This window comes from Lolium perenne, chromosome 6 (genome assembly GCF_019359855.2).
Source record: "Lolium perenne isolate Kyuss_39 chromosome 6, Kyuss_2.0, whole genome shotgun sequence".
NCBI classification, from domain to species: domain Eukaryota; kingdom Viridiplantae; phylum Streptophyta; class Magnoliopsida; order Poales; family Poaceae; genus Lolium; species Lolium perenne.
The window spans coordinates 140,997,333-141,017,231 of NC_067249.2; the positions used below are offsets into that span (position 1 = coordinate 140,997,333).

The 19,899-nt window shown below is 48.4% G+C and overlaps 1 protein-coding gene across 1 annotated transcript; it reads left to right on the top strand.

The window, feature by feature from the left end:
- Positions 1-16,243: 16,243 nt before the first annotated feature.
- LOC127326518 (uncharacterized) lies at positions 16,244-17,705 on the top strand. The gene is made up of 6 exons (XM_071821490.1): positions 16,244-16,494; positions 16,596-16,769; positions 16,849-16,959; positions 17,061-17,130; positions 17,237-17,344; positions 17,436-17,705. The coding sequence occupies exons 1-6, from the start codon at positions 16,244-16,246 to the stop codon at positions 17,595-17,597; spliced, it is 876 nt and encodes a 291-aa protein (XP_071677591.1). The 3' UTR covers positions 17,598-17,705.
- Positions 17,706-19,899: the final 2,194 nt, after the last annotated feature.

Genomic DNA, 19,899 nt, shown 5'->3' on the forward strand with positions numbered 1-19,899 from the left:
ATGAATTATACTCTTGTTATTGAACCATTTGATTGTTGGGGATTTGACTTCATGGGACCTTTTCCCTCTTCAGAAGGTAACACTCATATACTTGTTGCTGTTGATTATGTTACTAAATGGGTGGAAGCCATACCTACAAAAAGTGCTGATGGTGAGACCTCTTTAAGAATGCTTTTAGATATTATTTTTCCTCGATTTGGAGTTCCTAGATATATTATGACCGATGGAGGTTCTCATTTTATTCATGGTGGTTTTAGAAAAACTCTTGCTAAATATGGTATTAATCATAGAATTGCTTCCGCTTATCATCCTCAAACTAGTGGGCAAGTAGAACTATCAAATAGAGAAATTAAATCTATCTTGCAAAAGACTGTTAATAAAACTAGAAAGAATTGGGCTAGTAAATTGAAGGAGGCACTATGGGCTTATAGAACTGCTTATAAAAATCCCATGGGTATGTCACCGTATAAAATGGTCTATGGAAAAGCTTGTCATTTACCTTTAGAACTAGAGCACAAAGCTTATTGGGCTGTAAGAGAATTAAATAAAGATCCTAAACTAGCCGGTAAGAAAAGATTGCTACAATTGAGTTCTCTAGATGAATGGAGAAGTGAAGCTTATGAAAATGCTAAACTCTTTAAAGAGAAAGTTAAGAAATGGCATGATAGAAGAATTATCAAAAGAGAATTTAATATTGGGGATAAAGTCCTATTGTATCGGTCTCGTCTCAGATTCTTTGCAGGGAAATTACTCTCGAAATGGGAAGGACCATATGTTGTTGAGGAGGTGTATCGTTCAGGAGCAATTAAAATTAGCTCTCTCCAAGGCAATGCCACACAAGTGGTGAATGGACAAAGACTCAAGCATTATATCTCAGGTGATTCTTATAATGAAGATGTTGATGTTATTCGAGTGGAAACACCGGAGGCTTTCATCAAAGGTCAAATTGACAGTCCGCCAGAACTCGACTTTGAATAGGTAACAGTACTGGTAATAAAAAGTTCGCGATTTACTTTCCGAACAATGTTTTTGCTGTTTTTGGAAAATATGAAAAATTACGAGATCGAAACGGAGTGGAGGAGACGCACAAGGGCGTGCCCCCATAGGCCGGCGCGGGCCCCAGCCTGGCCGTGCCGCCCTATGAGCTGGCCGCCTCGTCGCCTCTTTCCGACTCTGGTTCGATCTGGTACTTTCCTTTTGCCGAGAAAATTCCTGCTATATAATCCCCCGGACCCCTGGAGGTTCGTATATCGTTTTCTCGACGTGTTTTGTTTCGAGCTATTTCTGCTAGGATCTATTTTCAATCTAGGAGCACCATGGCCTCCAACAACAAGGGCAAGGGGCTTTCGGAGGAAGAAGTGAAGAGGGTGTCGTCAAAATAAGAGCAACAAGCCGTCGGGAGTAAGCAAATCTTGGTGGGATCTGTTGACACTCGACGTTCTTTTTCTCATAACTTGCAGGGACCCTTACCACCTGCTCTTAGCCTCGACTCTTTCCCTGTGTTGGAAGAAGCTCTACGGGCTAGCGATGAATTTTGTGATCAATACCGTGCTCTAAGAAGAGAAGTGGAGATACTTCAGGAGGAGAATTACCGACTCCGTAGAATGTTGGAATATTACTCGATTCCCATCACAAGGCCGCCACCGCCAACTTCAGATAACAATGAATCTCTTCGAGTCTTAGTGCAGAATTGCCAAACTGAGAAACTGAAGCTGAAGGAGATCTGTAAGAAGCGCGGGAGGAATTCATCACCACCATCACCGAAGGAGTAATTCATCATCGGTATTGGCATCCCCTTGGTTTGTTCCAAGCTTGGGGGAGTGCCGCGGTATCACATCATCACTACCTTTTACTTTTTACTATCAAGTAGTATCATATCATGAGTAGGGAAGTTATCATATAAAATGGGTTGCAGTATGGAAGTATCTCTCCTTTAGTTGGTTGTCTATGTATCCCTTGGTGTGAGTTATCGTTATGAAATATTAATGAGAAGTCTTATCATTTACAAATTGCACATCTTAATTTAGTTTGCAATCCCTATTATATGATTGATCTTGTTATTAGTATTGGTATCACTTTGGGAGCATTGAATAAATCTATTTGGTTTTGGCAAACTTAGCATTGGTCAAATAGCAATAGCACTTTGAGGTTTAAGTAGAAAAGAGAAATACATGTTCCTTTCTTGTTAGCTCATAGCTTATTATTCTGAAGTTAAAATTGTTTGTGCTTACAAGGAAGATGCATGATTGTTTCTATCACATGTATATTTGTTTTTTTCCCTCAACTCTTGTGCTTGCTAATTAACCTTGCTAGCCAAAAACCTGTACTGAGAGGGAATGCTTCTCGTGCATCCAAACCTTAACCCAAACCTATGTCATTTGTGTCCACCATACCTACCTACTACATGGTATTTCCTGCCATTCCAAGAAAATACTTCGTGTGCTACCTTTAAACAATTCAAAATTTACTATCTCTTATTTGTGTCAATGTTTTATAGCTCATGAGGAAGTATGTGGTGTTTTATCTTTCAATCTTGTTGGGAAACTTTCACCAATGGACTAGTGGCTTCATCCACTTATCCAATAACTTTGCAGAAAGAGCTGGCAATGGGGTTCCCAGCCCCGATTAATTAACCTTCATAACTTTATACATAGACACTCCTCCATGGTATGTGATTGTTGGAAGGCACCCGAGGATTCGGTTAGCCATGGCTTGAGAAAGCAAAGGAGGGGAGGAGTGTCATCTAAATAAAACTAAAATAAAAAGGCACTCCTTCATGGTATGAGATTGTTGGCAGGCACCCGAGGATTCGGTTAGCCATGGTTTGTGAAAGCAAGGTTGGAAGGAGTGCCACCCAAAAATAAAAATGTATAATGGGAGCCGCTCTTTGAAGGTTTGTCTGGCAAGGGGGTTAGAGTACCCGCTACCAGTCGTTGACAACAACAAACACCTCTCAAAATGTTACTTTTACTTTCTTTATATGATTTCAAAACTGAAAAAGCTCTAGCACATGATTTAATCCCTGCTTCCCTCTGCGAAGGGTCTATCTTTTACTTTATGTTGAGTCAGTAAACCTATTTCCCTCCATCTTAAGCAAGCATTTGAGTTGTTGTGATCAAACCATCTATATTGTGATTTACTTCATCATGTCTCTTACTCTTCCTTGTTTAGTACAAGTTTTATCCGAATGAGTATAGCTTTGAAAGTTATCAATGATTATGAGGAGATTATTATGATTGAGTATGAAAGTTGTGCCATATAAACTTTAACATGAGAGCGCTGCTCGATAGATAAGTATAACCTGTTAATTGTTCTCTGACCAAGAACGAAGTTTGCCATCACCAATTATTATTTCTTATGCACCTTTATTTGTGATTACCTTCTACTTGTTTCAAGTTGAGTTATATGAGGAAGTTGATTACTAGAATGTCTTGTGTGAATGAATATGATGCTTCTTGTCCGTATTTTATTTATCGACTCTTCACTCCATAAACATGTGGTCCTGTTTACCGAGTTCAGTTTCGCTTGCGGACAAGCGAAGTCTAAGCTTGGGGGGGGGTTGATACGTCCAATTTGCATCACTATTTTATATCATAATTTGCTGTTATTCATTGATATATTTCGTATTTGAAGATGATACTTATGTTATTTCATCTATTTTGCATGTTTCATGATTATTGGAGGATCGCGCACCGGAGTCAGGATTCTGCTGGAAAAAGCGCCGTCAGAATGCAATATTTCGGAAGACCAACAATTGGTGAAATTTATATGAAAAATCCTATTTTTCCAGAAGACGAAGGGAGCCAGAAGGAGGAGCCGGGGAGGGCCACCATGGGCACCCCTCATAGGCCGGCGCGGGCCCTGCCCTGGCTGCGCCGCCTTGTGAGGAGGGGGCCCACAGCCCCCTCTGGCCTCCTCTCCATCGCGTATTTCTTCGTCCCGAAAACCTAAGCTCCGGGGGGATAGTCGCGAAGAGTCACAGTCGCCTCTGCGGGGCGGAGAACACCAGAGAGAAAAGAGCTCTCCGGCAGGCTGAGATCCGACGGGGAAATTCCCTCCCGGAGGGGGAAATCGACGCCATCGTCACCGTCATCGAGCTGGACATCATCTCCATCACCATCATCATCATCTCCATCATCATCACCGCCGTCTCCACCGCTGCACATCGTCACCGCCGTAACAATTCGGGTTGGATCTTGATTGTTTGATAGGGGAAACTCTCCCGGTGTTGATTTCTACTTGTTATTGATGCTATTGAGTGAAACCGTTGAACCAAGGTTTATGTTCAGATTGTTATTCACCATCATATCACCTCTGATCATGTTCCATATGATGTCTCGTGAGTAGTTCGTTTAGTTCTTGAGGACATGGGTGAAGTCTAAATGCTAGTAGTGAAGTATGGTTGAGTAATATTCAATGTTATGATATTTAAGTTGTGGTGTTATTCTTCTAGTGGTGTCATGTGAACGTCGACTACATGACACTTCACCTTTATGGGCCTAGGGGAATGCATCTTGTACTCGTTTGCCAATTGCGGGGTTGCCGGAGTGACAGAAACCTGAACCCCGTTGGTATATCGATGCAGGAGGGATAGCAGGATCTCAGAGTTTAAGGCTGTGGTTAGATTTATCTTAATTACTTTCTTGTAGTTGCGGATGCTTGCAAGGGGTATAATCACAAGTATGTATTAGTCCTAGGAAGGGCGGTACATTAGCATAGGTTCACCCACACAACACTTATCAAAAAAATGAAGATTAATTAGCCGTATGTAGCGAAAGCACTAGACTAAAATCCCGTGTGTCCTCAAGAACGTTTGGTCATTATAAGTAAACAAACCGGCTTGTCCTTTGTGCTAAAAAGGATTGGGCCACTCGCTGCAATTTTTACTCTCGCACTTTACTTACTCGTACTTTATTTAACTGCTACATCAAAACCCCCTGAATACTTGTCTGTGAGCATTTAAGTGAATCCTTCATCGAAACTGCTTGTCAACACCTTCTGCTCCTCGTTGGGATCGACATTCTTACTTATCGAAAATACTACGATACACCCCCTATACTTGTGGGTCATCACTGTACGCATCACACCTTCCACTTGGGGTTTCCAACGGTCGCATGCTGAACGGAGAGACACACGTCAGCTGCGCGTCAGCAATGCCCTAAGGACGGACTCCAACACCCGCTATGCAGAAAAATGGATACTAATATTGAGACCATATCCGATCCATGAATTTTAATAAATTATAATATTATTGTTGAGTAATAAAAGATCGTATGCATCAATTAATGCAGAGACCGGGCTGCCCCATTTCAAAGAAAAAAGGCAGAAAAATGGATACTGGTATTTCAATGGTGCATGACTTTCTGAATGAGGATCTCACGGGATGGAGTGAATCCCTACTGAAGCAAGCTCTCTTCGACCTAGATGTCTCTTACGTCCTAATGATACATGCTGGAGGTGAGGGCATGATAGGTATGACTAGAATTTGTAATTTGAATTCACATATGTTTACTCATACAATGCTCGATTCGAGTCTAGGAAGAAAGGAAGTTTGGGAAGGAGATAAGCAAGGACGGGGAATCGAGAGCCTTTTCTTCCGTGATTCTTTCTGGATGCCTGGCACGAGTGGCACTCCTTGTCTTAAGTAGTTGGCTACTGGACCTAGTCTGGGCCAATGTACTTCTCCTTGAGCTTCCTAGGCCGGGCTGGCCTGTTTTGCATGAGTGAGCTTCCCGCGCCAATGCCTGGCACTGCTTTCCATGTCCTTTCCTTGTGTATTCCTTACACTAGTGGAGAAGAGGCCTTTGGACCCAAGCAAATGACCCACTGCTGAACCAAACCGGGTCCAATGCCCCCATTGGACCCGGTTCGTTTCTGCCCAGGACGACCCCACCCGCTGTTGCCTGTCCTGTAGCGGCCTTTGGACCCGGTTTGTATGACAAACCGGGACAGAAGGTCCACCCGCAGGGCGCGCCAGGCCGTGTCAGCCTGGGGAAGCCTTTAGTCCCGGTTTGTCATACAAACCGGGTCCAAAGGCCCCCCTCTGGCTATATAACCTTGCCCCTGCCCAAGTGTGAGCCACACTTAGCCATTTTTTCACTACCTTCACAAGAGGGTGTATTGCTCTCCTCTCTTCTTCACATGCACAAGAGGTGTTTGATGAAATGCTTAAGAGGATTTGCCACTTGAGTTTACACAAATCAAGCCACACTTAACTTGCTTTTTTCTTCTTCATCGAGGTTAACAACTTTATCCTTTCCATCTGCAATTGATAAAATGCATGTGTATATATACATCGTGATGTTCTGTAATGGTTTTGATCAGCTTAATTATATCATGCAGATGAATCGGCAATGGATGTACATTGACCGACGGTTTGACGAGTTCACTGCGGGCCTGGATAATTTTATGGCCGTGGCGGAGGCAAACAAACATGGTGGCTTCATGTATTGTCCATGTGTGGACTGCAAGAATACCGTAAATTACGCTCGCTCGAGTCTCATTCACAGCCACCTTCTGCGATCCGGTTTCATGCCCAGTTACTATTGTTGGACCAAGCACGGAGAAATAGGGGTTATGATGGAAGACAATGACGAAGAGGAAGAGGATGATGACGGTTATCCCAATTTCCCTGAATACGATGATACTGCAGAAGGCAATGAAGACAATGAAGTAGAAGATCAAGAGGCACCAGATGAGCTCGCTGATGATGATCTTGGCCGGGCCATTGCCGATGCAAGGAGAGAATGTGAAACTGAAAAGGAAAGGTTGGCCTTCGACAAGATGATAGAAGATCACAACAAATTGTTATACCCAACTTGCGAAGATGGCCATAAAAAGCTAGGAAGCACACTGGAATTGTTGCAATGGAAGGCAGAGAACGGTGTCACTGACTCAGGATTTGGAAAGTTGTCGACAATAATTAAGAGGAAGCTTCCAAGGGGTAACGAATTGCCCGCCAAAGACGTACGAAGCGAAGAAGATTGTCTGCCCTCTAGGATTAGATGTGCAAAAGATACATGCATGCATTAATGATCGCATCCTCTACCGCGATGAGTACGAGAATTTGGATGCATGTCCGGTGTGCACTGCATTGCGGTATAAGATCAGACGAGATGACCCTGGTGATGTTGAGGGCGAGCGCCCCAGGAAGAGGGTTCCTGCCAAGGTTATGTGGTATGCTCCTATAATACCACGGCTGAAACGCTTGTTCGTAAATAAAGAGCATGCTAGGTTGTTGCGATGGCACAAAGAAGACCGTAAGAAAGACGTGATGTTGAGGCACCTGCTGATGGCTCCCAATGGAGAAAAATCGATAGAGAGTTCCCAAACTTTGCACAGGATGCAAGGAACTTACGGTTTGGTCTCGCAGATGGCATGAATCCTTTTGGAGAGCAGAGCCGCAGCCATAGCACCTGGCCCGTGACTCTTTGTATATATAACCTTCCTCCTTGGTTGTGCATGAAGCGGAAGTTCATTATGATGCCGGTGCTCATACAAGGCCCGAAGCAACCCGGGAACGACATTGATGTGTACCGAAGCCATTAGTCGAAGAACTTCTACAGCTGTGGTCCCTAGCAGGTGTACGTGTGTGGGACGAGCACAAGCAGGAGGAATTTGACCTAAGAGCGATGCTTTTCGTAACCATCAATGACTGGCCTGCTCTTGGTAACATTTCAGGACAGTCAAACAAGGGATACAATGCATGCACACACCGTTTACATGAGCTCGAAGGTGATTATTTGGAAAAAGGTCGAAGGTCGTGTACCCGGGGCATCGTCGATTTCTTAGGCTTACCCATCCCGTAAGAAAGAAAGGCAAGCATTACAACGGTGAGGCTGATCACCGGAGGAAGCCTCCCATCGTGATGGTGTTGATATATTTGGTATGGTCAAGGATCTAGATGTAATATTTGGAAAGGGTCCTGGCGGACGGTCCGTTCCGAATGACGATGCCGGACACGCGCCCATGTGGAAGAAGAAATCTATATTTTGGGATCTACCCTATTGGGAAGTCTTAGAGGTCCGCTCTTCAATCGATGTGATGCACGTGACGAAGAATCTTTGCGTGAACCTGATAGGCTTTCTGGCGTGTACGGGAAGACAAAAGATACACCAGAAGCACGGGAGGACCAGCAACGTTGGAAAGACCCCAAAAAGCTGCATGAGAGAGTTAAAGGACGTCATTTATCCAGCTACGCTCTTACAAAAGCAGAGAAGGAAATATTTTTTGAATGTCTTAGCAGTATCAAGGTCCCGTCCGGCTTCTCCTCCAATATAAAGGGAATAATAAATATGGAGAAGAAAACATTCCGTAACTTGAAGTCTCATGACCGTCACGTGATAATGACACAGCTTGCTTCCGATTGCATTGAGGGGGCTTCTACCGGAAAATGTTCGATCGCCCATTGTGAAGCTATGTGCATTCCTCAATGCAATTTCTCGTAAGGTAATAAATCCAGAAATTCTACCGAGGTTGCGTAATGATGTGGTCCAATGTCTCGTTAGTTTTGAGCTGGTGTTCCCACCATCCTTCTTCAATATTATGACACATCTCCTCGTTCACCTGGTCGATGAGATTTCCATTCTCGGTCCTGTGTTTCTACACAATATGTTCCCCTTCGAGAGGTTCATGGGAGTCTTGAAGAAATATGTTCATAACCGTGCTAGGCCGTAAGGAAGCATCTCCAAGGGCTATGGAACAGAGGAGGTCATTGAATTCTGTGTTGACTTTATTCCCGACCTTAAGCCGATTGGTGTTCCCGAATCGCGGCATGAAGGGAGACTAAGTGGAAAAGGCACGCTAGGAAGGAAATCAATGATATGTAGGGACGGGATTTCTTTGACTCAAGCACACTACACAGTCCTACAAAGTTCCACATTGGTGGCTCCGTATATCGGTGACCACAAGAACTTTCTACGCTCCCGTAACCCGGGGCAATCGAACGATTGGATTAGACGTGAACACATGTCGACTTTCGGCGGTTGGTTGCAAAAACATCTCCTGAATAACGAACATATTGAAGATCAGTTGTACTTGTCGGCCCAGACACCATCTTCGATCGTAGTGACTTTCCAAGGGTACGAGATAAATGGGAATACATTTTACACGATCGCCCAAGATAAAAGAGCACCAACCAAAACAGTGGTGTCCGCTTTGATGCAATAATGAATGAAGGCCCAAATGACACATATTATGGTTACATAGAGGATATATGGGAACTTGAGTATGGACCTTCTTTTAAGGTCCCTTTGTTTAGGTGCAAATGGGTCAACAAAACAGGAGGCGGGGTTCGTGTAGACAAGTTGTATGGAATGACAACAGTGGATCTCAACAATCTTGGGTATAGAGACGAACCATTCGTCCTAGCCAAGGATGTGGCCCAGGTTTTCTATGTGAAGGATATGTCTACCAAACCAAGAAAAAGGAAACATAAGGAAACAAATACATCAAACGATGAGCCAAAGCGCCACATAGTTCTTTCTGGAAAAAGAAACATCGTGGGAGTGGAGGACAAGACAGACATGTCGAAGATTATAATCAGTTTGATGAAATTCCACCCTTCGTAGTGAACATTGATCCAAGCATCAAGTTAAATGATGAAGATGCTCCATGGTTACGGCCGAAGAAGATTAATTAAATGATGAAGATGCTCCATCATCAAGTTAATTGAAGAATGTTCATGGCACAAATGAGTATGTCAACATGGCAATCAATTTCCCATTTATTTTTGTGTAATCATGTAACTGTATGTAAGATATTAAAAGTGGAGATGCGCCACGGGAGATTTCCCAACCCTTTCCCCAACACTGTTAGATGAGATGTAGTCGTTCGTGGGCTTGGCAAGGCGTATCGATGCTCCTTTTATAGGCACGGCACCTCTTCTACTTTGTCTTGTTCCTTCGACAGGGCGTCGTGCGCTACATGCTTTATCTCATCGAGCAAAGGCGTCCACCCATGCGTTCTTATCCTGCCGACATCTTTAGTCCCGGTTGTACCCACCAGCCGGGACTAAAGGTTACCCACACGTCCTTATCCCACCGACAGTTTTGTTAGATGACACAAAAGGATCTTTAGTCCCGGTTGTACCCACCAGCCGGGACTAAAGGTTACCCACACGTCCTTATCCCACCGACAGCTTTTTGGCGCCACCGCGTTCCCGCCTATTTTTCTTCCCGCGCTTTCCACCGCTTCCCGCCTCCGTCCTCCCGCCATTTGTACACTATATATCTGTTGGCTTTGCATACATTTACATATCACATCTAGACTCATATCTCGCAAACCTCATCACCAGGTCACATGGCTTCCATCGTATCTCTAACCCTCCGGGAGGCGGAGGCGCTTTGCGCGTCGAACTACCCCTGCCCGCCGGGCTACCGCGTCCCTACCGGCTGGTTGCCGAGCGTCGGAGGGGTACCGGTCCCTCCCGTCCCTCTAGGTGTGGCGCGCGAGATGGCCATCACGAACCACTACTACTTCGAGCTCACGCCGTAGCAGCGGAGGAATCCCCGGTGGCATCCCGACTACAGCCCGACTTGGGAGAGCTTCTTCATCAATCGGCGTGAGAGGGCGCTCGCCGGTGCACGAGGAGGGCGGCCCGCCTCCTTCGAACTTCAACGAGGCCGGCCGTCGGCTGTGGTGGCGCGACCGAACTCTCCAGGGCGTCATGGCCCACCGTGGCCCCCGCCTGCGCTACCCTCGCTCCCAGCCCACGCGTGCTCTCCCGCCGAGGTTTGACTACCGTGACCCCGATGCCAGCGACGATGATGACGGCGACTACGACGACTACAAAGGGCGAGTACTATAGGGCTAGGCACGAGTATGACTGAATGACTCGAACAATCGAATCTGGCCATGTATCTTAATTAATTTTCAGTTGAGCTAGGCACGAGTACTATAGGGCTAGGCACGAGTACTATCTGGCCATGTATCTTAATTAATTTTCAGTTGAGTTCTCGTACTTTAATTCCACATGTAATCTGGCGGGAAACTTTTCTCATCATCAGCGTCTGCCACAACGACTTTATTGAAAATACAATAAAATAGATAAACAACTAGTCTAGTCGATCTACTCGTCGTCGGAGGTTGTCTCGGTCCAAATGTCGTCCCACCGAGGGTCGTTGTCGGCGCGTCGTAAGCGCGCGCCGCCAGCTCCGGGGTGTTGTACGTGCCGAGGGTGAGCCGGAAGCCACCGGCACGCATCTCGGCGTAGAACCTACCGTTCGGCCGCTCGGACGCCACGGAAACCGGACGAGCCGCGACGGCGCGGCGGCATCCCGGCGACGAATGAACGGAGGCGACGGCGACGTGTGGTTCCGCGCGCACGCGGCGCTTTATAGCACAGCGACGCGGCAAGTTTGGCGACAGGTGGCGCGGGAAGCGGCGGGCGTGGCACGTGGAAGCGGCGGCGACAGGTGGCGCGGGAAGCGGCGGGCGTGGCACGTGGAAGCGGCGGCGACAGTGGCGCGGGAAGCGGCGGGCGTGGCACGTGGAAGCGGGATCTACACGCCGCACGGCGGTGGCGGCGGGCGAGGCACGTGGAAGCGGCGGCGACACGTGGCACGGGGAAGGGACACGTGTGGCGGTGGCGGTGGTGGGCAGTACACGGCGGTGGCCCGTACATGGCGGTGACGGTGGTGGCCAGGCGGTGGCGGTGGCGGTGGTGGGCGTGACACGGCGGTGCCGACGGTGGCCAAGACACGGCGGTGGCGGTGGTGGGCAGGCGGTGGCGACGAGGGCCACTACACGGCGGTGACGGTGGTGGCCAGGCCCTGGCGGTGGCGGTGGTGGGCAGTACACGGCGGTGCCGACGGTGGCCGCACACGGCGGTGGCGGTGGTGGGCAGGCGGTGGCGGTGGCGACAGTGGCCACTACACGGCGGTGACGGTGGTGGCTGTGCGGTGGCGGTGCGCTGGCTTTTTTTCATTTGAAATAAGGCGGGATTGAAATTTTTTAAAAATTTGGCCTTTGGACCCGGTTTGTATTACAAACCGGGACTAAAGGCCTTTTTGCGCGCGCAGCGAAAACGCAGCAAAAATGGTTTTAGTCCCGGTTTGTATTACAAACCGGGTCCAAAGGTTTTTGGACCCGGTTTGTAAAACGCACCGGGTCCAAAGGGGGTATAAAATCGACACTTCGTCTCCGCGCGGAGATCAATCGCGCGGAGACGACGGAAACGACGCCGCCAAAGCTGCCCCGCCGCCATCGCGCCCACCGCGCGCCGCCACCGCCGCTGCCGTCGCCGCTTCCGGCGCGCCGTCCGCCGTCCGCCGTCCGCACACCGCGCCGCCGCCACCGCCACGCCCGCCAGCGCGCCCGCGGCATTTGTCCGCGCGCCGTCCGCCCGCGCGCGCCGTTCGCTCGCCGCCGTCCGCCCGCCCGCGCGTCCGCCGCTGTCCGCCCGACCGCTGCTGCCCGCCGCGTCCGCCGTGCGCTCGCCGCGCGCTTTCCTCTCTCTCACAAGGCGCTAAGGTGAGCTGCCGGCCACCATTTTTTTTTTAAGTTTTAAGATTTTTAGATTTTTGTTTTTATATATGTTAGATTAATTAGTTTAGTGTTAGATAGAAAATTAGTGTTAGATTAATTAGATTTTTGTTTAGTGTTAGATTTTTAGATTTTTGTTTTTATATATGTTAGATTTTTAGATTTTTAGTGTTTAGTGTTAGATTTTTAGATTTTTGTTTTTATATATGTTAGATTAATTAGTTTAGTGTTAGATAGAAAATTAGTGTTAGATTAATTAGATTTTTGTTTAGTGTTAGATTTTTAGATTTTTGTTTTTATATATGTTAGATTTTTAGATTTTTAGTGTTTAATTAGTGTTAGATTTTTAGATTTTTGTTTTTATATATGTTAGATTAATTAGTTAGTGTTAGATAGAAAATTAGTTAGTTTGTTAGTGTTAGTGTTAGTGTTAGTTTGTTAGTGTTAGTGTTAATAGTGTTAGAAAATTAGTTAGTTTGTTAGTGTTAGTGTTAGTGAAAAAGTTAGTGTTAGTGTTAGTGAAAAAGTTAGTGTTAGAGTTAGTGTTAGTGAAAAATTAGTTATATAGTTAGTGTTAGTGTTAGTTAGTGAGTATGTAGTGCCACCGCGCCCCCGGCCCAAAATAAAGTATGTAGTGCCGGCGCCCCCCAAACGGTAGTGCCGGCGCCGACTAAGTAGTGAATTTATTTTTTAATTTATGTTAACGTTGGTACATATATATATGATTTGTTTCCGTAGCTACGATGCCGCGACAATGACAGCCGGCGGGCCGTGGTCCGACTCTCACCGAGGAGATGGAGCAGATGGGGGAGGTCCGGGACCTGGCTCCGCCGGGTGGCACTGGGAGGTCTTAGCTTCCGGGTCGCGGACCTTGGTGCGGAATCCGGGTCCCGTTGTCGACCCGGATATTCTTTGGTGGAGGTCTTATGGGCCACGGTCGTTTCAGAGGGAGCCGGCCCCGCCGGAGGAGGTAGCTCAGCGCATTGAAGCGGAGGACCAGCACGTTCGCCGTTACATGTACGCGTTAGACAACATGTATAGGACCGGATGGAGCGTTATGCGGGGATCTCATGTTAGCTATGCTCCCGTTGTTGTTCCGTGGCTTTGGGGGCACACCCAGCCGCGGCTCAGACCCGGTCGGCGCCCTCTAGGACCCGGTCTGCGCGGTTGAGTGGTTGTAGTAGTGATTGATATGTATTAGGGTTAAATAAACATGAACCCGATCTATGTATGCATGTAATCAGCAGATTCTGCTTTCAGCACTATATTATCGATCCTTAGTTAAGAACTACACATATGTAACTCCATTTTCAGTTTTCTGCATTATCCTTAATTTGATCATATGATGGTTCCTATGTATAGCTTGCAGGTCGTTGTAGAAAGCATGGAGAGAGATGAAATTCAAGAAAATTTCATGGAGGAACTCATAGCAAACGGTACTCTGGATGATCGCGACGACGACGTTATTCCAGATGATGGCGGTGACGATGTCACCGCAACTTATTTGAATGCCTCCGGTGAGGGAGCGGAGGATATTGAGGAAGAAGATCCTAGTGGCGCCGGTGAGGAACAAGATCATCATAATGGCTCCCGAACTGTAGTTATCACCGAGGTATATAAATTAATTAAGCCGCTGTTGATCGACTAGATGCATTAACTAATGAAATTGTACCGACTATGAACTATTTCTTTTTTAGCCCTCCGGATCGAGCACTTCTTCAGAAGTCGAGGAAGCGAGGCCCGGCCAAAAAGTTGGATGACGGTGTTAGGCACGACATCACCCACATCGAGAATGATGGTAAACCGATTGCTCCAGAGAAAGGTGCAAAGGCATTTATAGCTCAATGCGGAGTGCTTGTTAGGGACCACGTCCCGATCACCGTTCGAGAATGGCACAAGCCGAAGGGACTAGTGCTGTCTGCAGAGGAAGAAGCTCAAGGTCTTTATATCGATGATGTAGCCAAAAACAGCATTATGAACAAGCTCATGGCACATTTCAACATAGTACCCGAAGAGGGGGGTGACGCTGAGAAGGCCAAGATGGAGCAGGCCCTCCGCGAGTTTGGCAAGAAGAAGATGGCCGAACTATTCAAGAGCCACAAGAAAAGATTGCGCCGCCTTATCAAGTTAAAGAAGACTCCGGACAGTGAGAAGGTAAAAAGTCACCGGGACGAATTCGTGAAGTACAAAGCACGGAGTCAGAGAATTTTTGAGAAGGTCGGAAATAAATAAGGCAAATGCTGCGTTGAAGCTATATCACCAAATTCTGGGTCCAGGTGGATACAGGGCTAACCGTCCTAAGTGGGAGGCAGCTGAGGCGGAACTGACCAGTAAAGGGATCAGATTAGGGACACACGGTTGGATCGAACGGTGCAAGGAGTGGTTCTACGGGATTGGGGGAACGTTGGATCCGTAAACAGGAAGTGCATCTATAAGAAAGCTCATCTGAAGGTTCCCATTGATGCCCTGGAAAAAGCACATAGGGACGTGGAGGCGGGGTTGTTCCAGCCCGAAAGAGAGAACGATGAGCTGACACGCGCCCTTGGGAACAAAGAACACGGCGGACGAACACGAGGCACAGCAGGCTCCGTTCCGTGGAAGTATGGCTTTCCTGCGGAAAGGAAGAGATTTCCGATAAAAGCCATGAGAGGAGGAAGGCAAGGGAAACAGACCGCCTCGGCTAACTTAGAGGAGGGAATGAGCACCATGCAAGCCCAATTAACCATGCAAACCCACGGACTTACATCTCGTATGGCTCGGGGGCAGGCTGTAGATCCCGCACCGCTCAATGCCATCGCCCCGCCGCAATCTCAACCACACCGGAAAAGCAGCGTGGCTTCCTCTCGGCAGTGGATAATGATGATGCCGATGACCAGGTGGTCGAGCCTCCTCGCTACCCCCCCGTGGATGATCTCACTGAGAGCCGTCCTTGTGAGCTGCATGTTAAAGTTTTCAACCTATCCTTCAAGGCGGCGGTCGGCATCCTCTTACCTACAAGGTCTTACCATTGCCGTCCGGTCCAAGACGACTTTGCTGTTGTGATGGTGGATGAAGTGTTGAGAGAGTATGAGGGGTTGCTGCTTGAGCACCCTGCAGGTGAAGATGGGGAAATCAAAGAACTGGGAGAAGCCCGTAGAACCACCGTGCAATGGCGGAAGGAGAACATTGTGTTTCCAGGTGAGAAGCCAACAAGCAGGCCACCTCCGCCTCCTCCGCCACCTCAGTCTCCTCCGCGTGATGATTCTCCTCTGCGCGATGATGATTCCCCTATCCATGACCAGTCTCCTCCGCGTGAAAATACTCCGCCGCCTCCTCCTCCTCGTCAGGAGACTCCGCCGCTTCCACCTAAGCAAAAGAGGAAGCGGTCCGCGGCACCTCCTACAGCTCCGAAGAGATCATCAACTCCAATGAGGGAACAGACTCCAGAGTTGTTGCCACATGAGCAGACTGAAGAGCAAAAGGCGTTTCTTGCAATTGCGCCGAAGAAGATGTTTATTCCACCGCAGCATGCTGAAGCACTTTGCCGAGACGAGAATGAAGAGACCTGAGCCGAGAGCTGATTATGACCGCTCTCTTGGACAGTCCTCTAGAGCGATGAAAGAAGCAAAAAGTCGCCCAGCCTTGGACAGCAGACATTCAAAGCCGCACCCCACTTCATCGTGGAGCCATATCATGATCCAGAGACGGCATCGATGATCGAACGGGCGGCTAGAGCTCGTGGAGCATCGCTGAGTACGAAGATTACTATCCGACGGCTCAAATGGTAAACAAGTATAGATACGGATCTGATCTCGTCAAACCTGGCGAGCTCGCGCGTCTAGGGACTCAGATGCGAAGGTTGCATGACTGGTACCTGAAAGCCTGTCGAAGATGTGAAAGCTACATCACGGTGTATCTTAGAGATGAGCATTACTTCCGGGGGGAAGACGAGATAAACCTTGAGTTAGAAGAACTGTTTCAGTTATTCAATCAAGACGCCCTCGACAAAGCTGTCATCAGTTGCTACTGCCTGTAAGTGATTTATTTGTGTAATTAAGTTTGTAGCTCATTCATTTGCACTAACAATTATCCTCATTATATTCTTTGTGTACGCTATACATTTAATTATGCAGAATGAAGAAGCTGGAATACAAAAGAGGCAAGCTCCTACCGCTGGGGTTCATAGACCCAAACACAGTTCATGAAGTTACGGTTCGACGGTACCCCAAGGACACAGAGGACAACATCGTAATGTTTTTAGAGAAGCAAGCAGACAAAGAGGATATATTCTTTCCCTACAACTTTAAGTGAGTGTTATATATAACATACATTATGCTTGTGCACCTTCCACTTTATTCTCGTAATCATTAAGCTATGCTTGTGCAGTTTCCACTTTATTCTCCTAATCATTGATCTTCACCTTGGAGTCGTAAACGTTATGGACTCGAAACGTAAAGAATATGCGGAATGGGCGGACATGGCTGCCATCCTCCAGAGGTAGTTTCAATCAATTTCGTATTGGCATCTTCATCTGCTCTAATTCGAAGATATCATCAACTAATCAATTACTCATTTACTCATTATTTTTTATCGGGCAGGGCTTGGAAACGGTTCATCAATACTGTTCCGGGTGAATGGAAACCGGAGCTTACATTTAGAGATTACCCTGTAAGTAGTACTATATATATAGCTATGTCCGTGAAACTTTATATATGATATTTACTTTCAATACGATGCTTGATTATTAGTTTGATCGAACTATTTTTTCGTAAAGTGTATGAGGCAGGAAAAAGGGAATAACTTATGTGGATACTACGTCTGCACCTTCATGCGTGACATGTCCTGTCCCAAGGGTGGGGATGCCCAAATACACCACACTCGTGTACGATAACAAATTTTCACAATTAATCTTAATTAGTACCATCTATTGTATTGAGTTCCATTCATATATTGATCTCCTTTTTTAAATATAGATGACACGCCTGCGGGACACTCTCATAACAGCGGATCAAATAAAAGCAATTCAAGAGGAAATCGCGGGATTCTTTATTACCGAGGTCCTTACCCCAGGTGGAGAGCACTATCGGAAGATCGTGACGTCGGACGATATTCGTTCAGGAAAAGTTGTATTGTAAATATGCATGCATTACGTGTACTGTGTTGACTATGTCGTGTACTGTTGACGATGTCTATATATATTCATGACGATTTTTTGTGGTTTCTTGAATGATATATATATGCATTGCTGAAACTCTGCCGCGGCAAGGGAAACAGACTGTTTCTCTGCCGCGGCAGAGAAACGCTGGTACAGCCGAAATCTGTGCCGCGGCAGAGAAATAGCAATTCTCTGCCGCGGCAGAGAAACATAGGCCCGGTTCGTACCACGAACCGGGACCAAAGCCCTTCCACCGCGAGCTCCCTGGCCGCACCACGTGTCGAGGCCTTTAGGCCCGGTTTATGTTTGAACCGGGACTAAAGGGTACCCCCTTTAGTCCCGCCTTGTTGGTCCCGGTTCGGGAACCGGGTCTAAAGGCCCAAATGGACCGGGCCTATTGCCCCGTTTTCCACTAGTGTTAGGCCACCGATAGGTGGGACCCCGACAGGGCATGAAGGATTATCTAGCCTGGAACTATTAAAAATATGGTTTGTTCTCTATAAAGTCCGTCTATCACCTGTGTATCAACTTGAAGAAACTTGAGAAAGGTAGAGCTTAATCTTCCCTATCGTGTGTACACCATATATGATGGATGAGCATTTGGGAAGCTGCTGTTCCAAGCAAGGTCAAAGTTCATGTCCGGCCGGAGGCTTGTTAGCAATGGACTACCAGTTGGATCAGAACTCCACCGGTGCAATATTAATAAAGGAGGTTATGGACGTGCTCACACTCGATGCATGCTTGGAGCTGCATGCAAGAGACTGCAAAACGCATTTTTGAAGTGCCACAGTCTCGCAAGATGTCCCCTCAAGACCTACATGCATAACCTCAACCTCAGACACCTGCAACAAAGAGTCTCAATTGAAGCGATGGGGCCTGAAGCGGACTGGCGGACGCCGCCGAGGAAGCCCCGCCGCAGGCTGATCCTGCAGCCAATTGGCCTAGGGAAGACGCCGGCAGGTCTGCCGTCGGCTGGCTCGACGAGTCCAGGCTCGCGTTTTGGTCTCCTCGGCGAGGTCTCGGGAGGCGAGGAGGAGATTTCCGTGGCGGAGGAGGTGGCATGGCGAGGTCTGGCTGATGAACCGCGAGTTCCACCGCCGGATCCTGCTGCTGGCCGCAACGGCGATGGGCTGCTCGCCGATTTTTGGTCTCGGATTGGTTATCCAACGGCGGAGTCCAGAGTTTGGGAGAAGCAGGCTTCCGCGCTAAGGCCGTCCGCATCGAGGGCAAGGTCTTCCTCGCCGCCAAGGTCTTCCGTTTGGGAGGAGGGTCGTCGGCCGGCGTCTTCATCACCGACGGGGCTGCGGATGCCCAAACCCTTGGTGCGGCTGAAGGCATGGAAGGGCCCTCTGCCGCCGAGACGGGTCACGCCGCCGGCGGTTTTGGGGGATTTCTTCGTCGCGTCTTCGTCGGGCGAGAAGGGTGCTCCTCCGGCAGTCGATGAGTGGATCGTGGTTGGGCGGCAGGAGATGGGGACGCAGGCGGAGGCGGCAAGCTCGTCGGTGCAACTCATGGCCACGGCGGAGATCACGCCGCGCTTCAAACCTCCAGAGGCGGGATTGTCGGTTCATGCAGGTGGGCCCCAGCAGAGGTGGGCTGGATTTGGACATGCGATAATGGGCCTACAACGCGCGGTGAGAAATTCTGGCGGAGCTGACGATCGCGTGCAATCGTCGTCTCGCCAATCTTCCTTCATCGCTGCCGCTCCTCGCCATTACATCGCCGCCGCCAGCCCTCTTCATCGCCCTCCGTCACCGCGCGATCGGTCCTCGCTGCTACCATCTTCGCGCCCAGCTCGTCGCTCCTTCGCGCAGGTGGTAGCGGGGGACCGTGTCCGCGCCGCCATGTCTGGTCCTTCGCGGCCGACGGTGCCGCCCGGGGCGACGGCGCCTACTCCAGGGGCAGCGGTGCCCGCGCCTGCTGCGGTGCGGCCAGGGGCGCCTCCCGTCACCAACGCTGCGCCGTATCTCGGCCCGCCAGGGTTCCAAGGGTGGCCTGCCGGCGCCCCTATGCCATCGCAGCCTACTCCTGCGCCGCGGCCTAACTCGGGATTTCGTCCGCCCGCCCGTGCACCCGCTCCTCCGATGCAATACATTCCTCCGCAGCAACCATATCAGCAGTATCCTGGTCAGTTTTATCAGTATCCGCATGCGGGGCAGCAGTACATGCCGCATGTACCTTTACCACAAGTCGCCCCTCAGCAGCCGCAGACTCAGCAGCCACCAACTCAACAGCAACCGCTTGCTCAGCCTGGTCAAGGGAAGAAAAGGCGGAAGAAGAAG